The sequence below is a fragment of the Hemibagrus wyckioides genome, linkage group LG04, assembly GCF_019097595.1.
Source record: "Hemibagrus wyckioides isolate EC202008001 linkage group LG04, SWU_Hwy_1.0, whole genome shotgun sequence".
In the NCBI taxonomy this organism is placed as follows: Eukaryota; Metazoa; Chordata; class Actinopteri; order Siluriformes; family Bagridae; genus Hemibagrus; species Hemibagrus wyckioides.
The window spans coordinates 26093579-26113860 of record NC_080713.1 but is presented as its reverse complement, the minus strand read 5'-3'; the positions used below and the strand labels follow the sequence as shown (position 1 = coordinate 26113860).

Here is a 20282-nt window from a genome sequence, read left to right as displayed (position 1 = left end):
ATAAATCAGAGCGACACATGATTGCGAGTCTACCGAGTAAGGATTGATGGGGGGGGGGGGATATAAGAGCGGCGGTTAGGGTTTTAGACTGCACTCTTGCCAGCATTGCCTCAATCACGATCTAAAGATTGTTCATTCTAGCTTTGAGCAAAACAATTATTGGAGTTCATCATCAGATTGATGTGCAGCGTGGAACAGATCACGAACTGCCGCTGGTGATCCCTCAGCGCCACACTTTTTTTTGGACGAGATTAACATAATGAATACAAATAAGTCACAGAGCAACACGGCTTGGAGAGGAAATGAACACCAGATGAATGGCATTGCAGTGATTTATTTTGTACAGTATGAAATGTGCACTACTTTGCCTCGACGGTAAAGGCAAAAGCAAAGCATATTTACACGCTGGAGCCAGGCTGGATACCTCACTACCTCCCCGTCTGTTACAGCCTACACTGAAACTAAAACAGATAGGATTCAGATTCCGTGCACCAGGTCCCTGCTAAAATAGTAATCCCTTAAAAATAATAAAAAAAAAAAAACCCCACCATAGTCCAGAAAAGGCAGAAAAGAATTTAAAAAAAAATAATCTAAAAATGAATCATTTCCTTAAGTGATTACTATTCAAGCCTAATTCCAGGAGAGAAACTATGGCCACATATTTTCATTGCTGCTTCTTCTCAGGCGCAACAAGGCATCAAGTGAAATCCATCAAATCCACATGCCTAAACCACTGTCCACATCAACAAACAAAAGAAAAATAATATTTTTTTAAATCCAGTATGGAATGATTTTACATTTGCACTCATCCCTTTCTTGTAATACCGAACCAAAGTCTCCTTATATAATGTCCATATAAAACAAAACCAAAAGAAATATCCATATATATATAAAAAAAGGTATTACAAAGAAACCAGTAACAGACTATGATGTGCAATAGATCAGTGGTCCATTTTTGCAGAATGATGCTTCACCTTGATGACTGCGTGGTGTACGATGCTTAAACCTCACTGCTAAAAGTTCAGTGCTGTCGTTTTGGGAGAAGTGAGGCTCCCCCTGGCTCAAGTCAGGTTTGAGTGGCTGCAGTTTTGCCCCGTTCTGCCACCAAGACTGCATGAAACCCACGAGTGCCATCAGGCCCCCTGGGCAGACGCACAACGCCAGGGGGAAGGCCGTCTGCGTTCTGGATCTTTCTGCCCAGCATGGGGCTCCCCACTGGGCTGCTCTCCTGACTGGCCACCTGCTTCCTGCGCTGCACCCATGGGCTTCCTGAAGGAGTCAAGCTGCTGTCCGAGGAATAATCAGCCCAGCGGCGGCCAGCCTCGGGACTCAACCTGCCCTCGCTGGCGAGGGGCGAACGGGCGTTCGGAGGCGCTTTGCGTTGAGCACATGGGCTGGCTCGTGGGCTGTTCCACGGGCTGGAGCGAGGAGACACTGCCGGGCTTAAGTGGAAGCCTCCAGGACTCAGCTTGTTGCATGAACGCGACTTGCGGCCGAGACGAGGCGAGGTCGGGTTGCTTTCCGTTTCGGAGGAGCTGCAGGCAGAGTCATCTCCATGATACTGAAGCTCACGTACGCGGCTGTTCAGCGAGCGGCTCTTGCGCAGTCCTCCACCTCCTCCTCCGTTTCCGTTCTCCTCCCGCTGCCTCTCCTTGGGTACCTTCTTTTTAGGTGGCTTGGTGCCAATCAGCACCACCTTGAGCCCCATTGAGCCCTTCCCATCTCCCTGCTGACCAGAGTAGGCCTCGTGAGCTTTCACAGCAGCCTCCACCTCCTCAAACTCGACGATGGCACACTCCTCAGTGCCCAGCTGAGAGTAGCGCCCACTCAGCTTCTTCAGATCAGGTGGCAGGTCTTTGCCAGGCTTCAGCACACGCACCGAGGCGATCGGGCCGTACGTACCAAAGGCCTTGAGCAGAAGCTCCATGAGCCGCTCCTGCTGGGCTGGGTTCGCCCCAGGGCTCCCGTCTCCAGGCCCGCCCCCACCTGCCAAAGCCACACCTAGCTCAGGCCAGCGCTGTAGCTCACTCAGAAGCAGCATGCGGCTCGGCAGAGACTCACTGGCGAACACTGGCACGCTCGTCCTGCGGCGAACTTTCCGTCCTTCTTCGTTCAGCTCCAGCAGGGTGGAATGGCGCAGCGCGTACGCCGTCGTCCTCCAGTCCCTCGTCAAGTGCTTCACCTGAGAGAACAGGATCGACAACACACATCATGAAAACTCTGGGAAAAGTTACCTGATAAACAAACTTCAAGAAACATGGAGGTTTAAACTATTCACCTAGTAGTAATCAGTTTTTTAGGAACTCCATTTTTGACCAAAAAAAAAAAAAAGTTACTTGGGACAAAATGTATAGATGGCAATGTATAGATAAATGTACAGCCTTAACACACAGGTACACTTCTGTTAAAACCACCACAATGAACCCGATTACCAGATACCTGGTACATGGAGGTGTCACATGGTGGCACAGGACAAATTAAAAAACAGCTAAACCTCTTCACTGAACATCCTACGCAGTATTACCAATTACCTACAAGGTTGCCCATTACCATGGCTGCTTCTCACTTGCCCCATAATAATAATAATAACGATTAAATTAGGCCTAAATGACACTATTCTAGTAAACCTGCTACACATGTGAAAGGCTGTAATAAAATCCAGCCTCTGCCAAGTTGTGTGACTTAACTTCCCGTTCTGTTAATCATCTGAGACTTGCATCAGGAGCAGGAAATAAAAGGGGAAGTCAGAATGCAGGCTGCAAAAGATAAGCAACCAGAACTGCTTCTGTAGCACTTCTAGAGCACCTGTATTGTTCAAGAGACTGTACATCTGCCTAAAAAAGGTGAATTATACACAGATCCAATACCATTCAGCTAGGACAAATACAGTTATTCTAAAATAATTGTTGTAGACGTTAAACAATGGCTTATGGTCCTGTATATTTAAGATGGAGGTCTATTTATATTCAAATAAAAAAAATGCCAATCAGTGCTATTAGAAAGCCTTGATGATGGATAGCAAGCATTTTGTTCCATCAAATGCTGCATTTCTGAAGCACAGCCTTTCTTGAACACATGATTCATACGCCCAATTGACAGCTTACACAACAGTTGCCAGTTCTCCCGGATGCAGTAATAGATTCTCAGAGCAGATCCGCGCTCACAACCGACCTTCTTGAAAGATGTAAGCAGCTTGACGCTGACGAAGCCGAGCTTATTGCGCCGGACGTGCTTGAGCAGGAAGGCATCATGCTCCAGGTTCTCGTCGGACAGGTAGTACTCGATCTGAGCTATGAGCTTCTGGGTCAGTTCAGGGTCCGGGGGCTGCCAGCTCTCCTCCTCCAGCTCGCCACCACTCGTGCCAGCGCCGCTGATGGAGAAAAGAAATAAGGGTTAGGTTTAAACACCATGTCTTCTGAAACACTCTTGAATCAGCTTACTACCCAGATTTTCTACACAGGCCTTAAAAAAAAAAAAAAAAAAGTCAAACCTTCTCCACTTGACATTATAGTCGCAGGTTCCGTGATGCGTCTCAACAGGGGAGTGTGCACTCAAAACTTTAATCAGCACTACAATCTTCCCTGCATCAGCATGCAATTAAAACAAAAACGCCTGCTCATGATTACACCAGTTGCCTACTTGATGGTTCAGAATAAGAACCAGGAATCAAATTAAAAAGGGATGACTCATTGGCTTTCTGTGGACTCCTACGCCCTTTAAACGCTGGATGAAGACGAGTGAAAACATTCACCACGTTCAACAAGTGAATGGCAGGAGGAAACACTTCGCAGTTTAAAACGAGCTTGAAAAATTAGGAAACAAATGATTTAACCAAAGGCTTTACTCACTGCCAGAAAGCACGCTAAGAAAAAATAACATTCTACTACAAATCAAATACAGCGTGTCCACTATGCAGCCTTGTATTTATCTCGATGTAGCCTTTCAAAAGCAAGCCAGAAAACTTGCGACAACTTGCCAAAATTACACGCTCTGGAATGAGGTAGTGCATTTTGTAGCAGTTCCCCTATCCTGCTCAATGACTTCACATTTTAGTGTTTGCTCGGTACCCACACCTATTTCTTTTGCCTCATTACACGCCTTTTTTCTATAAAAAAAAGGTGAGCTGGGTGTGTTTGGGTGGAGAAAATGCTATTTATAAAAACACAATCACTGGAACTGGGAAGCACTGGCTATAAAAATGTCAACATCCTACACAAGCCTCTGTGTGGTGTGTGTTTACAGCGGTCAGTAAGGCAGAGGACAGTAAATAATCCATGCCTGATGACGCAAAGGGTGGGGGGGGGGGTTTCGGAGCAACAGGTCTGGTACCATTCCCGCCGGTGACGTCACTAAGACGAGGTTTACAGGTGCTCACTTATTTGCTCTGCTGCAAGTTTTGGTCCAGAGCAATAATTACAGGCCAAGTTTAGACTGAGAGTGTTATGTAACAATTCACATAATGACATAAGATAAAAAATGATGAAAGAATGCCTCAGAAGATGGTCTGTACGCTACCACTATTACGCAATAACGTTAGCTTTGTTTTGTTAAAGGTTTTGGGCAGGTGCCGTAAACATTAACACACTCACAATACAGACTTCTACATTTCCTTTGTACTAAATAGAAATACTTTATACTAAAGAAACTACAGCAACTTGAAGTCTCACACACCTCGATTTCTCGTGCCTCAGAATCTCGTCTTCACTGTTGATCGTTTCCTCTTCGTCGGGCTCCTCGTCCTCCGCCGCCTGGATGGCCACGGTTATGGTGACCGGAGTGCCCATCTCGCGCAAGCGCTGGTCCGCGAAGCCCGCGGCGGCGCCCACGACCTCCACCGGGTTCGGCAGCTCCGTAGCCGCGCTCATGACCGTAGCGGACCGGCGCGCTCTACACGGTGCCTCTGTGTCCTCGATGACGCCGCCTCCTCCTCCCGGATGATCGCGCGGCGACTGAGAGCCTCGCGCTTCTCGGCACCGGCGCTCGGAAATGACGAGCGGAGCCGCCAAGACGAGCTCCGCGGCTTCACGGACTCCGCGCCACGGAAACCCCCGGCCGTCCGCAGGAGGAGGAGGTGGAGGAGGAGCGGGGACAGCAGCGGCGGAGGGCGCAGGAGCGGCGGCGGCGAGCGAGACGCGACCGAGAGGACGGGAGTCGCCTCGTGCTGTCACTTCCTCGTGCGCAATAAGAGGCTTTCTGCGCGCGAAAGGAGCGCCGCGATTGGGCCACGGCGAGCCTCCGCACTCATCTCCCCCAACCCACCACTGAAACGCGAGCTGAAGCCAAGAGGGAGGAAGCAGGAAGGAGAGAAAGCGCAAGAAGGCGTTCACTAAAACCTGCATCGCTGTTATTGTTGTTATTGTTATAATTATGAATAACAATATTACTCTAGGTTTTCGGTTTTCTTTGCTTGTTTTTTTTTTTGCATGTAAGATTAAAGGAGCCCGACATTTTTTTATTTCCAGTGCACGTGACTTATATAGCCTAGAAAGTCCTGCAAATTTCACCTGAGTGCAATTTAGCAATTAGGAGGCAAGCGGCTGCAGCAATTAAACGGTTCGACCCACTTTTCTTCTAATGCCAATTGGTTAAGAGGCTTTTCCGCTGGGACTGTGATAGGATTTGCTTTTGGGGGCAAGGAGAAAAATAAGCCTTTCTCTTTTAGTATTCACACTTAATTTTATGAAGCAGGATATTGGTGAATCGATACAAACACCAGGGCTCCAGGATACATGAGAAATCAGGCCACAGCATGCAAGAAAAAAGAAAAAAAAGAAGGTAATTTGCATACTGCAGCTCTGTGCAAGATCTAGCATTATGTTGCAAAGGCCAACCAATACTGCAGGAATGATTTGAAATAAACAATACATCTTGGCAAGGACCACCATTGATAGCATGACTCGAAGCACGAGCTGATGTGTGTCATTGACAAGTCCTTCTGCACACTTAAGAAGGCAGCCTGTGGTACGTCACTTCAGCTCTGTGACGAGAATGCTGATGATGTGCAAAAGCAAAGCTGCTGGAGACACGGCTGTCTGGATGGGGGTTCATTTGAAGGAGAATTTGCATGCAGTAAAATAAAAGGCAGTCCTGTCTTTTGTCTGTGTGCTGTTTAAATCATCATTGTATTGTTCTAGGTTAATGCCCTATATTCATTTCTACATTGTGTCCATGCTCGACGAGGCCTAGAGAGATGGATGGCTTGTGACCCAGCACCACTAATGACATCATTGTGTTTTCGTCCTGCTCTTGCACATGCTGTCCTTCTCCACAAGCCACACCCACCCACCCACTGCTTCAGCTGTGTGGTTTGTTCTTGGTGTGTTTTCTGACCTTCTTCATCCATGCCTTTGCTCCTTTGTGTTTAAATCCTCCATTTGATGGCGTGCTGCTTGGATACGTGTTGCAGCGCCGCACCTCCCTCCCCGTCTCTGACTCAGTCAGGATATTTATAGACAGACTCCTGCACCCTGGAGAGTTAAGACAGACCAAGTCCTTGTGTGTAATGCACAAAATAGAAGCAGTGGGCTAATCAATAAGCATGGCTTGCTTTATGGGTAATTATTCTACCCCTATTCTAGGAACAGTACGAACACAATTAGGTGCAATTTATTTGTTATTATATTGGCAAAAGGTAAGGAATAAAACACTTCAGGATGTGTTGTTATAACAGCGGGGTGGTAGGAACCTGAGTTACTCCCTCAAAAAGTTGATTATTTTCACATAACAGCACACCATGAGGTCTTTCATTCTTATTAAACCACAGCGATTTGCGAATGATTGCGGTTTATTAACGGACACGTAATACTGTTTACCTGTTTTACCTTTAATGTTGGGAAACATCTGTGAGATCGGTTAGTTCCTGTTCTTACTTATGATCTAAAAAAAAATAGAAAGCAAAAACAGAGAGAGCTGCAAAATAACAGCTAGAATAATGACAGTAAGATAGATATGAAAAAGATATGAATGTCTAAAATCTTCCTCTCTATCTGTCTCTCTTTTTCTCTCTGTCTGTCTCTCTCATTTTCTGTCTCTCTCACTCTGTCACTCTTTCATGCTCTCTGTCTGTCTGTGTCTGTCTCTGTGTGTGTCTCTCTCTCTGTCTGTGTCTGTCTCTCTTCCTCTCTCTCTCTCTGTCTGTCTCTCTCTGTGTCTGTCTCTTTGTGTGTGTGTGTCTCTCTCTCTCTCTCCTGTCTGTCTCTCTTCCTCCCTCTCTCTCTCTCTCTCTCTCTCACTCGATGTCTCTCTCTCTCTCTCTCTCTCTCTCTCTCTCTGTGCGTCTGTCTCTCTCACTTTCTGTCTCTCTCTCCCTCTGTCTGTCTGTGTCTCTCTCTCTCTCTCTCTCTCTCTCTCTCTCTCTCTCACTCTCTCTCTGTGTCTGTCTCTCTCACTTTCTGCCTGTCTCTCTCTCTCTCTCTCTCTCTCTCTCTCCCTCCCTCCCTTCTGCGCACATACACGTTCCTATAATACCGGAAATGACCTCAGTTATTGGCAGGATGACTTGCTATACCATCAAATGAACTGAACAATAGGACACGGTACGACTGGAAATACCGGTACATCATGTAAAGATGTTTAGAGTCATTTTTAGATATATAATCAGACTTATTTAAATACACTCACTACAAACAAAACAAAACAAAACAAAACAAATAAAAATAATAAACCTCACTGGCTTTGCAGTCGTAAATACGAAACAGAAATCCGCTTGGAACCATCTCTTGTGTCCGTTATTTCTATTCGGACCATTTTCCAGGTGACACAGGAAGCGACCGTAACTAATACATAAATAATGGTTACTAAGGAGGCGAAATGTAAATAAACAGAAGCGCTGCTGTGATTAAAACGCCGAGGCTTTTTTTTTTTTAGCCATAATTTTACCTGAAATGATGTATTTAGCTACACGATTACAATGAACACGACTCCAGAGCGAACAAATAATTAAATAAACTCACTCGGTGACATTATTTCCTTTATTTTTCAGTGGACATGAGGGCTCATAAACAGCAGGGACGCGACGCCCAAGGACAATTTCTTACACCCACGGTAAAGAAAGAAAGAAAGAAACAAACAAACAAAAGGGCAGGGAAGAAAACGGCAGCAGGTGTCAAAGTGCTGAACATGAGTCAAAAAATCTGAGTCAGAGGGACAGAAATGAACAATATGAGCAACAAGCCGGCATCATCTCACCACTCTACTGTTGGTGCCAATTATTCCCACATGCTCTTTTTCTTCTCCCGAAACAATGAGGCTTCAGTACATGCTCTCCACCCATAAAACCCTACTAATTTAGGCACCCGAGTGTTTAACAATAGTCATACTGTTTAGGGGTTTTATTGACTTTGACTTTGTGTTAGAGGATACTCTTTGAAATGTCCAAACTTATGTGTTTTTTGGAAAGCTGTAAAGACACACAAACCACTCCTCATGCCTGAGCCAACAGGTGTGAGTGTTAATAAGACATACACTATATTGCGAAAAGTTTTGGGACGCCCCTCCAATTCAGGTTCATTCGTTTCTTAGTTTAGGAGTGTGGAACCATTCGTGAGGTCAGGCACTGATGTCGGACGAGAAGGTCTGGCTCGCGGTCTCCACTCTAATTCATCCCAAAGGTGTTCTATCAGGTTGAGATGAAGTTCCTCCACACCAAACTCACTCATCCGTGTCTTTATGGAGCTTGATTAGTGCACTGGTGCAGTCATGTTGGAACAGGAAGGGGTCATCCCCAAACTGTTCCCGTAAATTTGGGTGCGTGAAATTCAAGGCGTCCAAAATGTCTTAATGCTGAAGCATTAAGAGTTCCTTTCACTGGAACTGAGGGGCTGAGGCCAACCCCTGAAAAACATCACCTGAATTCAATGATTTTGCAGGGGAGTTCCAAAACTTTTGGCGATATAGTGTGTCTAGTTAATGTATCAGAGTGAATTCACCAGGATGTTTCATTTTTGTACAAACATTATGATATTTTATCTTGTTTGTAATCTCAGGACAAAATGGAACACGTATAACCGATATAAATGGCTGGTATAGCACTAAAAACTACATTCGCAATGTTCCAGTAAAGGGATTCAGCCAAGCACGGAAAGTTTCATGTAGGAAAAAGTGCTTTTTTCTGCTTTAAGTAAAACTTTACACTGACCGAACAGAACACAAGGGTTAAATACAGGCTGTTGTTATGCTATTAACAATTTCTAGTAACAGAATACTTGTATGCAGGTGTATCTGACCATGCTTTTCTTTCTACAGGTAAACAGCTACAAGACGCATTTAGCAGCAGTGAAATCCTTACTGCCAGAGAGAGTCATACCCAGGCCTGTAAGTAGATGCGTGTGCTGTTCTCTATCACTGTTATCTAGGCTGTGAGCAAGGCTGTGGTTAATATTAATCACAGATAAATCTCGTCCTTGGTTTACACACCCCTTTATTTACTTCACAGCTTGATATACGGTTGCCAAAAGACCTCAGCAAACCCAACATGGACGTTCTGAGGGCTAATCCAGCGAGGCAAGGTATTAGCAAGCCGGCACTATAACCACTGGCTGCATTAACACACCCTTATTAAATTCTTCTCAAGCACTGCTGGTGTTGCATGTAAGAGGTGGTTTTCCACTTTACCCTTTCCTAACACACGTCCTTTGTGCAGATTGCAGGTTGGCTATGTATGGAAAAACCCTTCATACTCCAGTACTGGCGTTTGCGAAAGAGTTCACCGGGGCAGAGCGTGCTCTGATGTCCCATCCATCACCTCTGAAGAGGGGGAAAGCAAAGAGAGTCAAACCCAGTGCAGATCTCACCAACAAGCACAGCAAGACCCACGTCGTCTTAAACACAGTCGGTGAGAGTGTGTGAAAATAAATAAATAAATAAATAAAAATAAAACACTTTTTCTGGAAACTGACAGAGCTAGTCCTCCTGTGTAACATGCATTAGAACTGAATTGCTCAATATAGGAATAGTTCCTGATTTCAGAGAATCTCATGATAACCTACTTCACAAACACATCCTATATTATACACCGTTTATGTAGAAAAAATTCTGTAACTATATTATGGGTTTGCTTGGAGCAATTTTACTTTTATTATAGCAATTATACTTGGTATATGTCATAAGTAAGGAGTAAATCACTGTTAGATACTTATATAGGAAAAACAATCAGAAACAGTGTGGTGTGGTGCAACTACACAATCCAGCATCCTGACATGTTTTAGACCACAGCAAACTGACACTGATTACAATTTTTATATTAAATTACAACACATTGTACATTCCCTCATTTAATGTTATGTAACAGTGAGAAAAGAAGTTAGTCCTTTAGCAGGAAGACGCAATCATTTCCTCATTAAACTTTCTTTTTTCTCTCACTAGAAATGAATTAAAAAAATTAAGAAACTGTCTTGAGGACTTTCCTGTGGTGGAAAACCTAAAGTTTCAGCCTCATTTCAGAGTGTTGTAAAGAAAATATCCTTGAAACAATTTCTCCTCACAGAAAATGTCACCAATCAATTACATGTTTTATTTGATTTTGATCATTCAAGTCACCATGTAAGACGAAACAATCTTCTTCTTCTTCTTCTTCTTTCGGCTTTTCCCTTCAGGGGTCTCCACAGCGAATCATCTCTCTCCACCTATCCCTATCTTCTGCATCCTCAACACTTGCACCCACTAGCTTCATATCCTCATTTATTCCATCCTCTTTGGCCCTCCTCTTTGCCTCCTGCCTGGCAGCTCCATGTCCAACATTCTCCTACCAATATACTCACTCTCCCTCCTCTGAACATGTCCAAACCATCTTAATCTGGCCTCCCTAACTTTGGCCCCCAAACGTCCAACATGAGCCGTCCCTCTGATGTACTCGTTCCTAATCCTGTCCAACCGTGTCACTCCCAAAGAGAACCTCAACATCTTCAGCTCTGCTACCTCCACTACTAATCAGATTCACTGGTTCAGCAGTTTAACACACATTAACAGTGGGTATAAAACGAACAGATTAACCAGATCAGTGTTTTTCAGTGCTCTAGCCAGAGCACAAGCTTAAATCCATCTAAAAATCTGTGGGGTGACCTGAATCGAGCTGCAATGTGATACCTGCACAATTTTGAACATTTTTACAAGAAAGAGAGAGAAGAGGGAAATCAAGATGCTACACGCTGATAGACTCTTAACCAAAAACACTGAGTGGTGTAATCAGATCAAAAGGTGCTTCAACCAAGTGGTAGTGCTTACCACAAGTGGGTAAAGCTCTGCCCTGCAGTGGTGCTGAGCTGGGGCAGTGGTGGCTCAAGTGGTTAAGGCTCTGGGTTGTTGATCGGAGGATCAGGGTTCAACCACCACCAAGCTCCACTGTTGGGTAATTGAGCAAGGCCCTTAACCCTCTCTGCTCCCGTGTGTGTGTGTGTGTGTGTGTGTGTGGAAAGACATTGTGACGTCTCATCCTCCAGGTGATCCAGTGGCACCGAGTGACAGATCTGCTCCAGGTTTTCCCGTGGCCTTCTGCTGTAGGAATGATTATCATGTCGTACTGGACAGACTGGACCTCAACCAGTAGGTTGTGCATTTCACTTAGACGTGCGTTTCTCACAGACACTCAGCTCACACCCCATTTATCATTCAGCTCAGCTCACACGTGTAACACACAGACCGCCATACGGCTACCACGTACGTCTAGACGCAGTCACGATACTAAAGTGCAGAAGAGAGACACATGGTGAACTAACGGACACTTCTATACAAATATTAAGGACAAAAACATATTACAGACATCGCAAATGGAGGTATAATTATATAGAGTGACGGCAGAGGTGGTACTGCAGCTCACATAAAATAATAATAATAATAGACTTTTATTCGTAATGGTCTTTCAGTGACACGGTACAGATATAAACATGGCAGATAAAAAGCGTGTAATAAGATAAGTACAGCTCTGAGAAAGGTTTCTGTGAATCCATGAAGCTTTATATTAATGCACTCATCCCAAAACCTTATCGTTTCTATAGTAACAGCAACACGGGGACATGTTTGGCAGACGCTCAACCTTAATCTAACTGTGTTATTTAAGAAGAAGAAAAAACATATAATCATTGATAAGATGATGCTTTTCTTGAAGAGATGTTTAACATCTATGGATTTAGTCTCCAGTGTAAGAGTCTAAGGTAAAGCTGTACCTGTGTTTATTTGTCTTATTGATTTTTAGAGACAGAAAAACAATGATTCCGATGAAAACAGGAAATTGACCTTTTCGGCATTCCTTCACATTTAATGTAGCTTTTAATAGACAAAAATATATAGTGTTTTTTTAATAAATAAAAACTTATTGTCTGCAGGTTGGTGCAGTAAAAGAGGAATAAAACACTCCAAAAAAAGGCAGCCATAGGAAAATAAATGGCGTGCTATTTACATCAGTCCATGTCACACTACCTTGTTTTTCAATTATATTAATTGGCGATGTTTTATTCTTAACTTAAATCCTGTTTAATGACCATTGTAACAGATGAGAAAAATCTTCAGAAGCGAATTATGTGCATGATAAACGTCCTGTCTCTACTGTCATTATTATAGATTTGTGTATACATCCATCCATTGTCTATACCCGCTTTATTCCTAATTAGGGTCACAGGGATCTGCTGGAGCTTATCCCAGCACACATTGGGCGAAAGGCAGGGGTACACCCTGGACAGGTCACCAGTCCGTCACACTCACTCCTATGGGCGATTTAGAATTACCCCTCAACCTAATGTACATTTTGGACTGTGGGAGGAAACCAGAGGAGAACATGCAAACTCCACACAGAAAGGCCCCTGCCTGTTCGAACCCGGGATCCAAACCCAAGACCTTCTTGCTGTGCAGCGACAGTGCTAACCACTAAGCCACCATGCTGACATGAATTGCTTTTTTTTTTGGTTCATTCACACCATGCATATCAATTCCTCTGGTGTTCTAAGCTTTTTATGAGGTCAATCAAGTGCTTTATAGGTGATAAAGGAAATAATACATCTCCTGCAATTCTCTAGTGCCACAGAAGTAAACACTCAATCCAGACTTATTAGTTAATGATCCGTGAAACTCAATAATGAGCCAAAAGGGGGCAGCAAAGTTCCTGGAACGTTCAATGACCTTTAATTGAAACAAAGGGATTTCTTCTACTCAGTCCAAAGCCGAAAGTCAATAGATTCCAGTTCCTTTAACTCAGTGTTACTCAGACCTGTTTCAGTGGGTGGTTTTTAAGTATTCAGTGTTTTTTTTTTTTTTTTTGCAAGGAAATACTTAACTTGGCAATATTTTACCCTGAGTGAGACAATAGAATTAAACCATAGTGATTTACATTTACAGCATTTGGCAGACCCCCATTATCCAGAGCGACTTCTCATTCCTACAATTGAGCAATTGAGTAACTGGGGTCAGTGGTTGGGCAGCACAGATATACCATAACCATCATTAAGTGGAGTCCATCTTTATGAATGTAAACGTTCCATAACATATTAAATCAAAGGCCCATGTTATACAATATGCTGTTTTTAGTCACTACTACGTCACCTCAATGTATTGAGAATGTGTGTGTGTGTGTGTGTAGTCGTGGCCTGATGCAATGCCCCAATCTGGATGGGATGAATAAGCTACGCTTCCTCAACCTGCAGCACAACCACATCTCTCACCTCCCACACCTGGCTCACCTGCGACACCTCATCTTCCTTGACGTCTACAACAACCGCTTGATGGACATGTCGGCCGTATCACCACTCAGCTCCCTCCGGGTGCTCATGCTCGGGAAGAACAGGTGTGTATATGCAGGACACTTTTATTATGCTTCCTGTTCAGTATGTAAAGTTACTCACTGTTCAGTACATAGCTGTCTTTGCTTTGAATATTTAGATAACTCTATAAATCTCCCAATACATACTCTCCTTCTCCCTCCTTCCACACACACTTCAATATTAGATGTAGGTGTATAGACCTGAGGTATTAATAAGGATTACTGTGATGGTGCACCAGAGTTTAATCCCCAGCCAAGCTAACTAACAGAAGTTGTGTGTGAGTGTGGTGCATGTCCACCCTGTCTGGAGCCTCCTTTTTCTCTAATAACCACATAAAGACCGCTGGTATTGACTCTTTAAAGCAGGGGGTCAATCATTCGATTAATGCCCGATTCTTATTCGGTCCACCAAATGGATTTAGAATCCAATTAACATGATCTAGTGAGCTTTAGCTGAAGTGAGTTTCTCTGTTTTTCCACTAGGAGGCAAAATAGAGCAATTAAAATCAGGGCCATAAACTCAGCTACTGACTGATAATCAGCTAGTGACAGCTATTTTTCTTCACTTTTATATATTTATATTTTGCAAGCTTTCTCATATTTATGTATTATTTTTTTGTGCATCCGTTTTATTTTGTTTTTGTTTATGCATTCAGAATGTACCAGAATGATAAATGAACACATGACTGACTTTACTGGTCTACTCCATGCTGTTCCTTTTTGACATTGGACTAATGCTTGCTTTGACATAACTCGTAAGTGGGAAATTTCCCACCTCAAATAGTACTAAATGGACAAAAACCTGGACGCCTCCATGTCCAGCTTTTGTTATTGGCGGCTAACATTAGCGATAGGAGTGAGGTCCACCTCCTCGAAGCTGTAACCCGAGTCAGTGTTACAGATTTAACAAGCAAATATGTCTGTATGTTGATGGTTCTAAAGAAATAATTGTAAATACAGTATAAGTCATTAACAGCAGTAACCAGTGCTGCTTTGTTTGCCGTCGATGCCGTAAGCAGCCATGTTGATTTGACATCCTGTTAGTCCCAGCTTTCCGAGACTCACTTTAATTCTGAGCTGAGTTTCCTAGTCAGAGGTCAAAACCTCTTCCACATGATATGCTGCTGCTGAAGATGAGTTGACACCCCTGCTTTCGATCGTAGAAAAGCTTTCACATAAACAGCATCTCTCTCCTGTTGATTAGTGTGAGCGTTTTAGCTTGTTCATAACCGTACTCTTCCTCCTGTTCTTCACTAATCGAAGGGTGGAGTAATACAATTCTCATGTCCCACATCAAGCATTATGTTATAAATAATTTAGGTGTGATTTACAGTCCACTTAACCCCTGACTGAACCTCGCTTCAATCAAGAACCGACACTCTTCTTCGCCTCGCTTTGAAGGCTTTACCTAATTGCCGTTAAATGCCACGGAGATCTAATTGCACAGGTCTGCCCTTTGCCTCCGGGGCTACAAACTGAGACCTTGTTCTATCTGTGCCACTAAGCTGCCAGCTATGCCTTATAACGAAAGCATGCAGTAGTGTTAAGTTTCTGCCGGCATTTCCTCCCCATTGAAAGGCTTCTCCCATCTACACCCTTCATACAAAGGACAGTCCTGTCGAGGCACAGCAGCCTTCCGACCTCTGAATGCCAGTGTACTGACTCCATCTGTGCTTGTTTTTCTAACTCTGCATTCCAAAACCCTTTCCTTGGTCAAATTTTGACATTTTCTACTGAAACAGGGTTCTCTTTTGCATGAATCTCAAGCACATAGAAACGTCTACACTTCTAAAATTCTGATTAAGTTTAAAAAAAAGAAAATGTGTAGGTAATCTTCATACTACTTCATACTTTTCACTATAGTGCATTATATTATGACCATAACACCCATATATGCTCATTGAATGTACCGATTCCTGATTTATTCCTCCTTTGCTGTTATAATCAGCTCTTCTGGAAAGGATTTCCACTAGATGTTGAAGCGTGACTGGGGATTAGTGTTCATTCAGCTACAAAAGCATTAGTGAGATCAGACACCGGTGATGTAAGAGTCTGGGGTTGAGTCGGTGTTCCAGTTCATCCTAAAGGCGTTCAGTGGGGTTGAGATAGAGGCAGTGCTCTGTGCTGTGTAGGACACTCCAGTTCTTCCAGTCCAACCTTCACACACCTCGTCTTCACAGAGCTGTGTGTTTTGTGCACAGGAGCATCGTCATGCTGGAGCAGGTTTGAGTGAAGGGAAATTTTAACGCTCCAGCATACAGTTGCATGCTTGTAACTGTGTGACAAAAGTTTGGAGAAGAACCACATAGAAGCCTTTTTTTTTCGCCACACATACATTACAGCACAGTGGAATTCTTTTCTTCCCATATCCCAGCTGAGGAAGTTGGGGTCAGAGAGTACAGCGCCTCTGGAGCAGGGAGGGTCAAAGGCCTTGCTCAATTGCCCAACAGTGGCAGCTTGGCAATCAACAACCCAGTGGTGCCTCAAGTGGTTAAGGCTCACACATATAAGTGTGATGGTCAGGGGTTCACATACTTTTTGCCATATACTGTACATTTCCAGAAAAATGGATAGCTACAGTGATATACAGCAGATTTCCAGACAACTTGAAGAAAGACATGTGATGCATTTGAGCTTGTTTGCTTTTTGTTCTTTCAGAATGCAGAGGATATTCGGTCTGGACAACCTGACGAAACTCGATGTTCTGGACTTGCACGAAAACCAGGTATCAAATTATCAAGTCCTTTATCAAAGCCTCTAAGCTGGATTCATTTCACCACCAGAATGTTCCAGCCTGATGTTCCACCTGCTGCCAGTCTGAATGTGTGACATTTAGTGAGTTTAGTCTCGGTCTTCCCGGATGCTGCTCGAGCAGGGGAGTGCCGATCGGCTGCTCGGAAGTGATGTCGTGCCGTGAGGAAGTGTTTGCATGCTGAGCGTTCCAGCAGAGGCGACATAACCGGGCTGAACCCAGAACAGCCTCTCAGATTAAAAGCTCCAAGCAGCAGTGGGCTATTTCATTTCATCACTTCTGATTATGTATAATGGCTGGTTGGCTCAGCGTTGACAAGCTCCACGCAGGAGTTCCTTCCTTCGGAATCAGCCAAGAAGAGCAGTAATGGCTGGGCTTTAAAATAAATTAATCCAGTTTTTCTGATTAATGGCTCAGAAATTCTTAGACAATTATAGATAAACAAGGTGTACATTTAATGCTTTTTAATATTGTGCATACAGATTGGATTATCAATAGCAGGATTATTGTGCAGTCAGGTACTCCAGAATTATTGGCACCTTGGGTTATGGAAAAAATGGGATTAAATTATATTAAACTGACAGTATGAGAGAATTCTAAGAAATATAAGAAAATATATATTTTGAAAAGAGATATGGCAAAATACCACATTTCTTTTAGAGTACAGAGCAACACCTTCAGTATCAGTTGATATTGATGCCAAGCTGAAGCATAGTTTAGATATAATTAGATTTAGAATTAGAGAAGCAGTGTCTTTATATTTAAACATTTCCACTTCCAGAAATAAACTTCTTTTCCAAATCTTGCAGTGAAAAAGTACAAAATATTCTGAATCTCTTCAGTCCCGAATCTGTGTCTATCCATTCTCTCCTAGGATCACTTAGAGTTTTTAGTGTTTTTTTTGTTTTGTTTTTTTACCAAGGGTGCCAATAATTCTGGAGAATAATAATTAGGTAGTGACATGATCGTGTGGAGGAAGAAGAAGCCATCTCGAGGCAGTAGAAGAAGTGTGGAGGAAGTGGCAGTGGTGGCTTCAGTGGTTAAGGCTCTGGGTTGTTGACTGAAGGATCGGGGTTCAAGCCCCGGCACCACCAAGCTCCACTGTTGGGCAATCGAGCTCTCTGCTCCAGGGGCACTGTATCATAGCTGCCCCTGTGCTCTGACCCCTACTGGGATATGCGAAGAAAAGAATTCCATTGTGCTGTAATGTATGTATGGTGATAATAAAGGCTTCAGTTCTCTTCAAAAGGAGAATAGCTTTGACTGTCTACATACTGTCTTCCAGTTTCATGTGTTTTCTGTTCTTCTCTTCATATACTTTCTTTCTCTCTGTCTATTTTTTGCACATATCATCCCTTCATCTCTCTTTCTGTGCTTTAGTCCCAAGTTTCTCCTGTTATGTGGGAGCTGCTGTGATGTTCTTCTGTCCACTAGAGCTGGTCATTATCCTTCCATTACACTGCTGGGTTACAGTGCCCTCTCTCTCTCTCTCTCTCTCTCTCTCTAACGTCATCTAGTAATCCTGCACCCATCATCTCTCATTAGATTAGTGCTCCCCCCCCACCTTCCCTCTCCATCTGTCTGTCTCTCTGTTCCCCATAAAGTTGCCTCTAAAAGAAGTCTAGTTTATTTCTGTTCAATGCATAAAAATTCCCCCAGGCCTTTCTTCTATCAGTAGTAAACACCTCCTGGGTGAATCCTAACCCGCCTGACGCTGATGAATCAGCTTGTTGCATTGAATTCATAACGGATGAATCATTTAATTTTCTCCTCCGAAAAAAAGGAACGTTCCTTCACTGACAATAAGGATATTATTATTTGACTAAAAGTGATACTCTCCTAAGGAGGTCTCTTTAACATCTAAATAATCTCCAGTTACCGACCACAATCTGTACGTATTCTGCAATCCACAAGCGGCGGCTGATTCAAACATCAGACCAGCTTGTATTACAGATCGGTGTAACCAGGGTTGTTTTGGAGACCGTGGTTGTCAGGGTACAGAATGATTTAATGCACTACTTGGCGCATCTCATGTTTTCCTTGTGTCACATGTGGTAACATTTTATGCGGGTGTTTATGAAATGAACTATGTCTGAGACGCTCTTTGGAGCTCTAAATGCGGAGATGTTCATATTTGGAAATTATTAAAAGTGCTTGCATGTGGTTCACATCTCCACGGTTGAATGATTTTTCTTGGAGAAAAGTGTCCAAGACAAGGTTTTCCAGTAGCGTCTAGACCACTGCCTATAAAGACAAGCCCAAAACCTGAAATGGATTATGGGATAGAAAATGCTGACCACAGATCAGATTTTGTTCATCGCTGTCAAAGCGTTTAAAAACAGTGAAATAAGAATAATACAGATATTTGAATGAAAAAATAGCAATATGCAGATGTTATGTAAACATTTAGACGAGTCACGTGTTCTGTTCATGCTCCAACTTTTCTGCTCGTAGATCAGTAGGATCGAGAACGTGAGTCACCTAGCAGAACTCCGAGTGCTGAACTTGGCAGGGAACTGCATTTCCAGGGTGGAGAACCTGCAGGGCCTGGAATCTCTGATCGAGCTTGACCTCAGGAACAACCACATCTCCTCTGTAGTGAGTACCGAAAAAACAATAACACTCTCACATGCTGTGCCATATTTCTGCTTTATATCTACTGACATTCGGGGATGAGGGAGTTTCATTCGCTTGATATATTATTCATTTAGCAGACGATTTTATTCAACTGAAGCAAAATCCAATCCGAGCTCAGAGAGAGAGAGAGAGCTGACAGCGAGGAGTTCCTTAATAAATCAAACATATAAATGTATGAGAGATGCAGAAAAACACATTTCATATTTTTTGCACTGTCTGAGGTCTGATTCTTCTGAGAATAGCACCATGCATATACACTGATCAGGCATAACATTATGACCACCTGCCTAATATTGTGTTGGTCCTCCTTTTGCCGCCAAAACAGCCCTGACCCGTCCTGCACTGTGTATTCTGACACCTTTCTATCAGAACCAGCATTAACTTCTTCAGCAATCTGAGCAACAGTAGCTCGTCTGTTGGATCGGATCACACGGACCAGCTTTCTCTCCCCACGTGCATCAATGAGCCTTGGCCGCCCATGACCCTGTCGCCGGTTCACCACTGTTCCTTCCTTGGACCACTTTTGATAGATACTGACCACTGCAGACCGGGAACACCCCACAAGAGCTGCAGTTTTGGAGATGCTCTGATCCAGTGGTCTAGCCATCACAATTTGTCCCTTCGTCTCTGCCTGATGCCTGATTGGTTTATCTTACAATAGAAAATACTCGTGCAATTTGTGCAATTATATTCATTTTTGACTTTACTAGATGATTACTAGATGGGATTTTGCTAATACATAGCATATGACTATAATAACATATAATAAAAAATGAATTAAAGTAAAATGTTTTTGTTCATTTTAGCTCTTTCTTTATTTGAATGTCATGAAGCAGTTTAGCACCATCTCTCTGTCAGGAAATTCTTTAGGGTTCTACGTAGAACCCTACAACAGAGGGTTTCCCTTTCACAAAATTCCAGATAGAACCCTTTAATAAAGCTGTGCCTATAAACCATGTACAGATACCCTGATATTCAGATATTCTGATGTTTTCTCCCTAACTTTTTTGCATTAGCTGCTTTGAACCGCAGCTTCTGTAATCTCTCCCTGTCTTGAATAGAGAATACATTTCTCTGGCCATGTTGTGTACAGTGATGAAAAGAAACCCTGGGAAACTGCTTTCTTTCTGTCTGCTCAAGCAAAAGCAC

The 20282-nt window shown here is 43.3% G+C and overlaps 2 protein-coding genes across 4 annotated transcripts in view; one reads left to right on the top strand and one right to left on the bottom strand.

Annotated features, from left to right (window-relative positions):
- Positions 1 to 268: 268 nt before the first annotated feature.
- Positions 269 to 6855, bottom strand: larp6a (La ribonucleoprotein 6, translational regulator a). Of its 2 annotated transcripts, none has more exons than XM_058387504.1 (5): positions 6813 to 6855; positions 6331 to 6467; positions 4672 to 5273; positions 3172 to 3370; positions 269 to 2182 (listed from the first exon to the last, which is right to left on the bottom strand). In XM_058387504.1, the coding sequence occupies exons 1-5, from the start codon at positions 6838 to 6840 to the stop codon at positions 1067 to 1069; spliced, it is 2082 nt and encodes a 693-aa protein (XP_058243487.1). In that variant the 5' UTR covers positions 6841 to 6855; the 3' UTR covers positions 269 to 1066. The 2 variants fall into 2 exon arrangements, with proteins under 2 accessions (XP_058243487.1, XP_058243488.1); XM_058387505.1 differs by having other exon boundaries at positions 270 to 2182; positions 6822 to 6855.
- Positions 6856 to 7640: 785 nt separating this feature from the next.
- The window catches only part of LOC131351851 (leucine-rich repeat-containing protein 49), a 43918-nt gene continuing 31276 nt past the window's right edge, over positions 7641 to 20282 (top strand). Inside the window, exons 1-8 of one of the 2 annotated variants that reach the window (XM_058387503.1) lie at positions 7641 to 8043; positions 9244 to 9312; positions 9434 to 9506; positions 9641 to 9832; positions 11436 to 11538; positions 13565 to 13768; positions 16403 to 16469; positions 18951 to 19094. In XM_058387503.1, the coding sequence (XP_058243486.1) occupies positions 7987 to 8043; positions 9244 to 9312; positions 9434 to 9506; positions 9641 to 9832; positions 11436 to 11538; positions 13565 to 13768; positions 16403 to 16469; positions 18951 to 19094 (909 nt within the window). In that variant the 5' untranslated portion in view covers positions 7641 to 7986. Of the gene's footprint in view, positions 8044 to 9243; positions 9313 to 9433; positions 9507 to 9640; positions 9833 to 11411; positions 11539 to 13564; positions 13769 to 16402; positions 16470 to 18950; positions 19095 to 20282 lie in introns of both variants that reach the window. The other variant, XM_058387502.1, reaches the window with a different exon arrangement.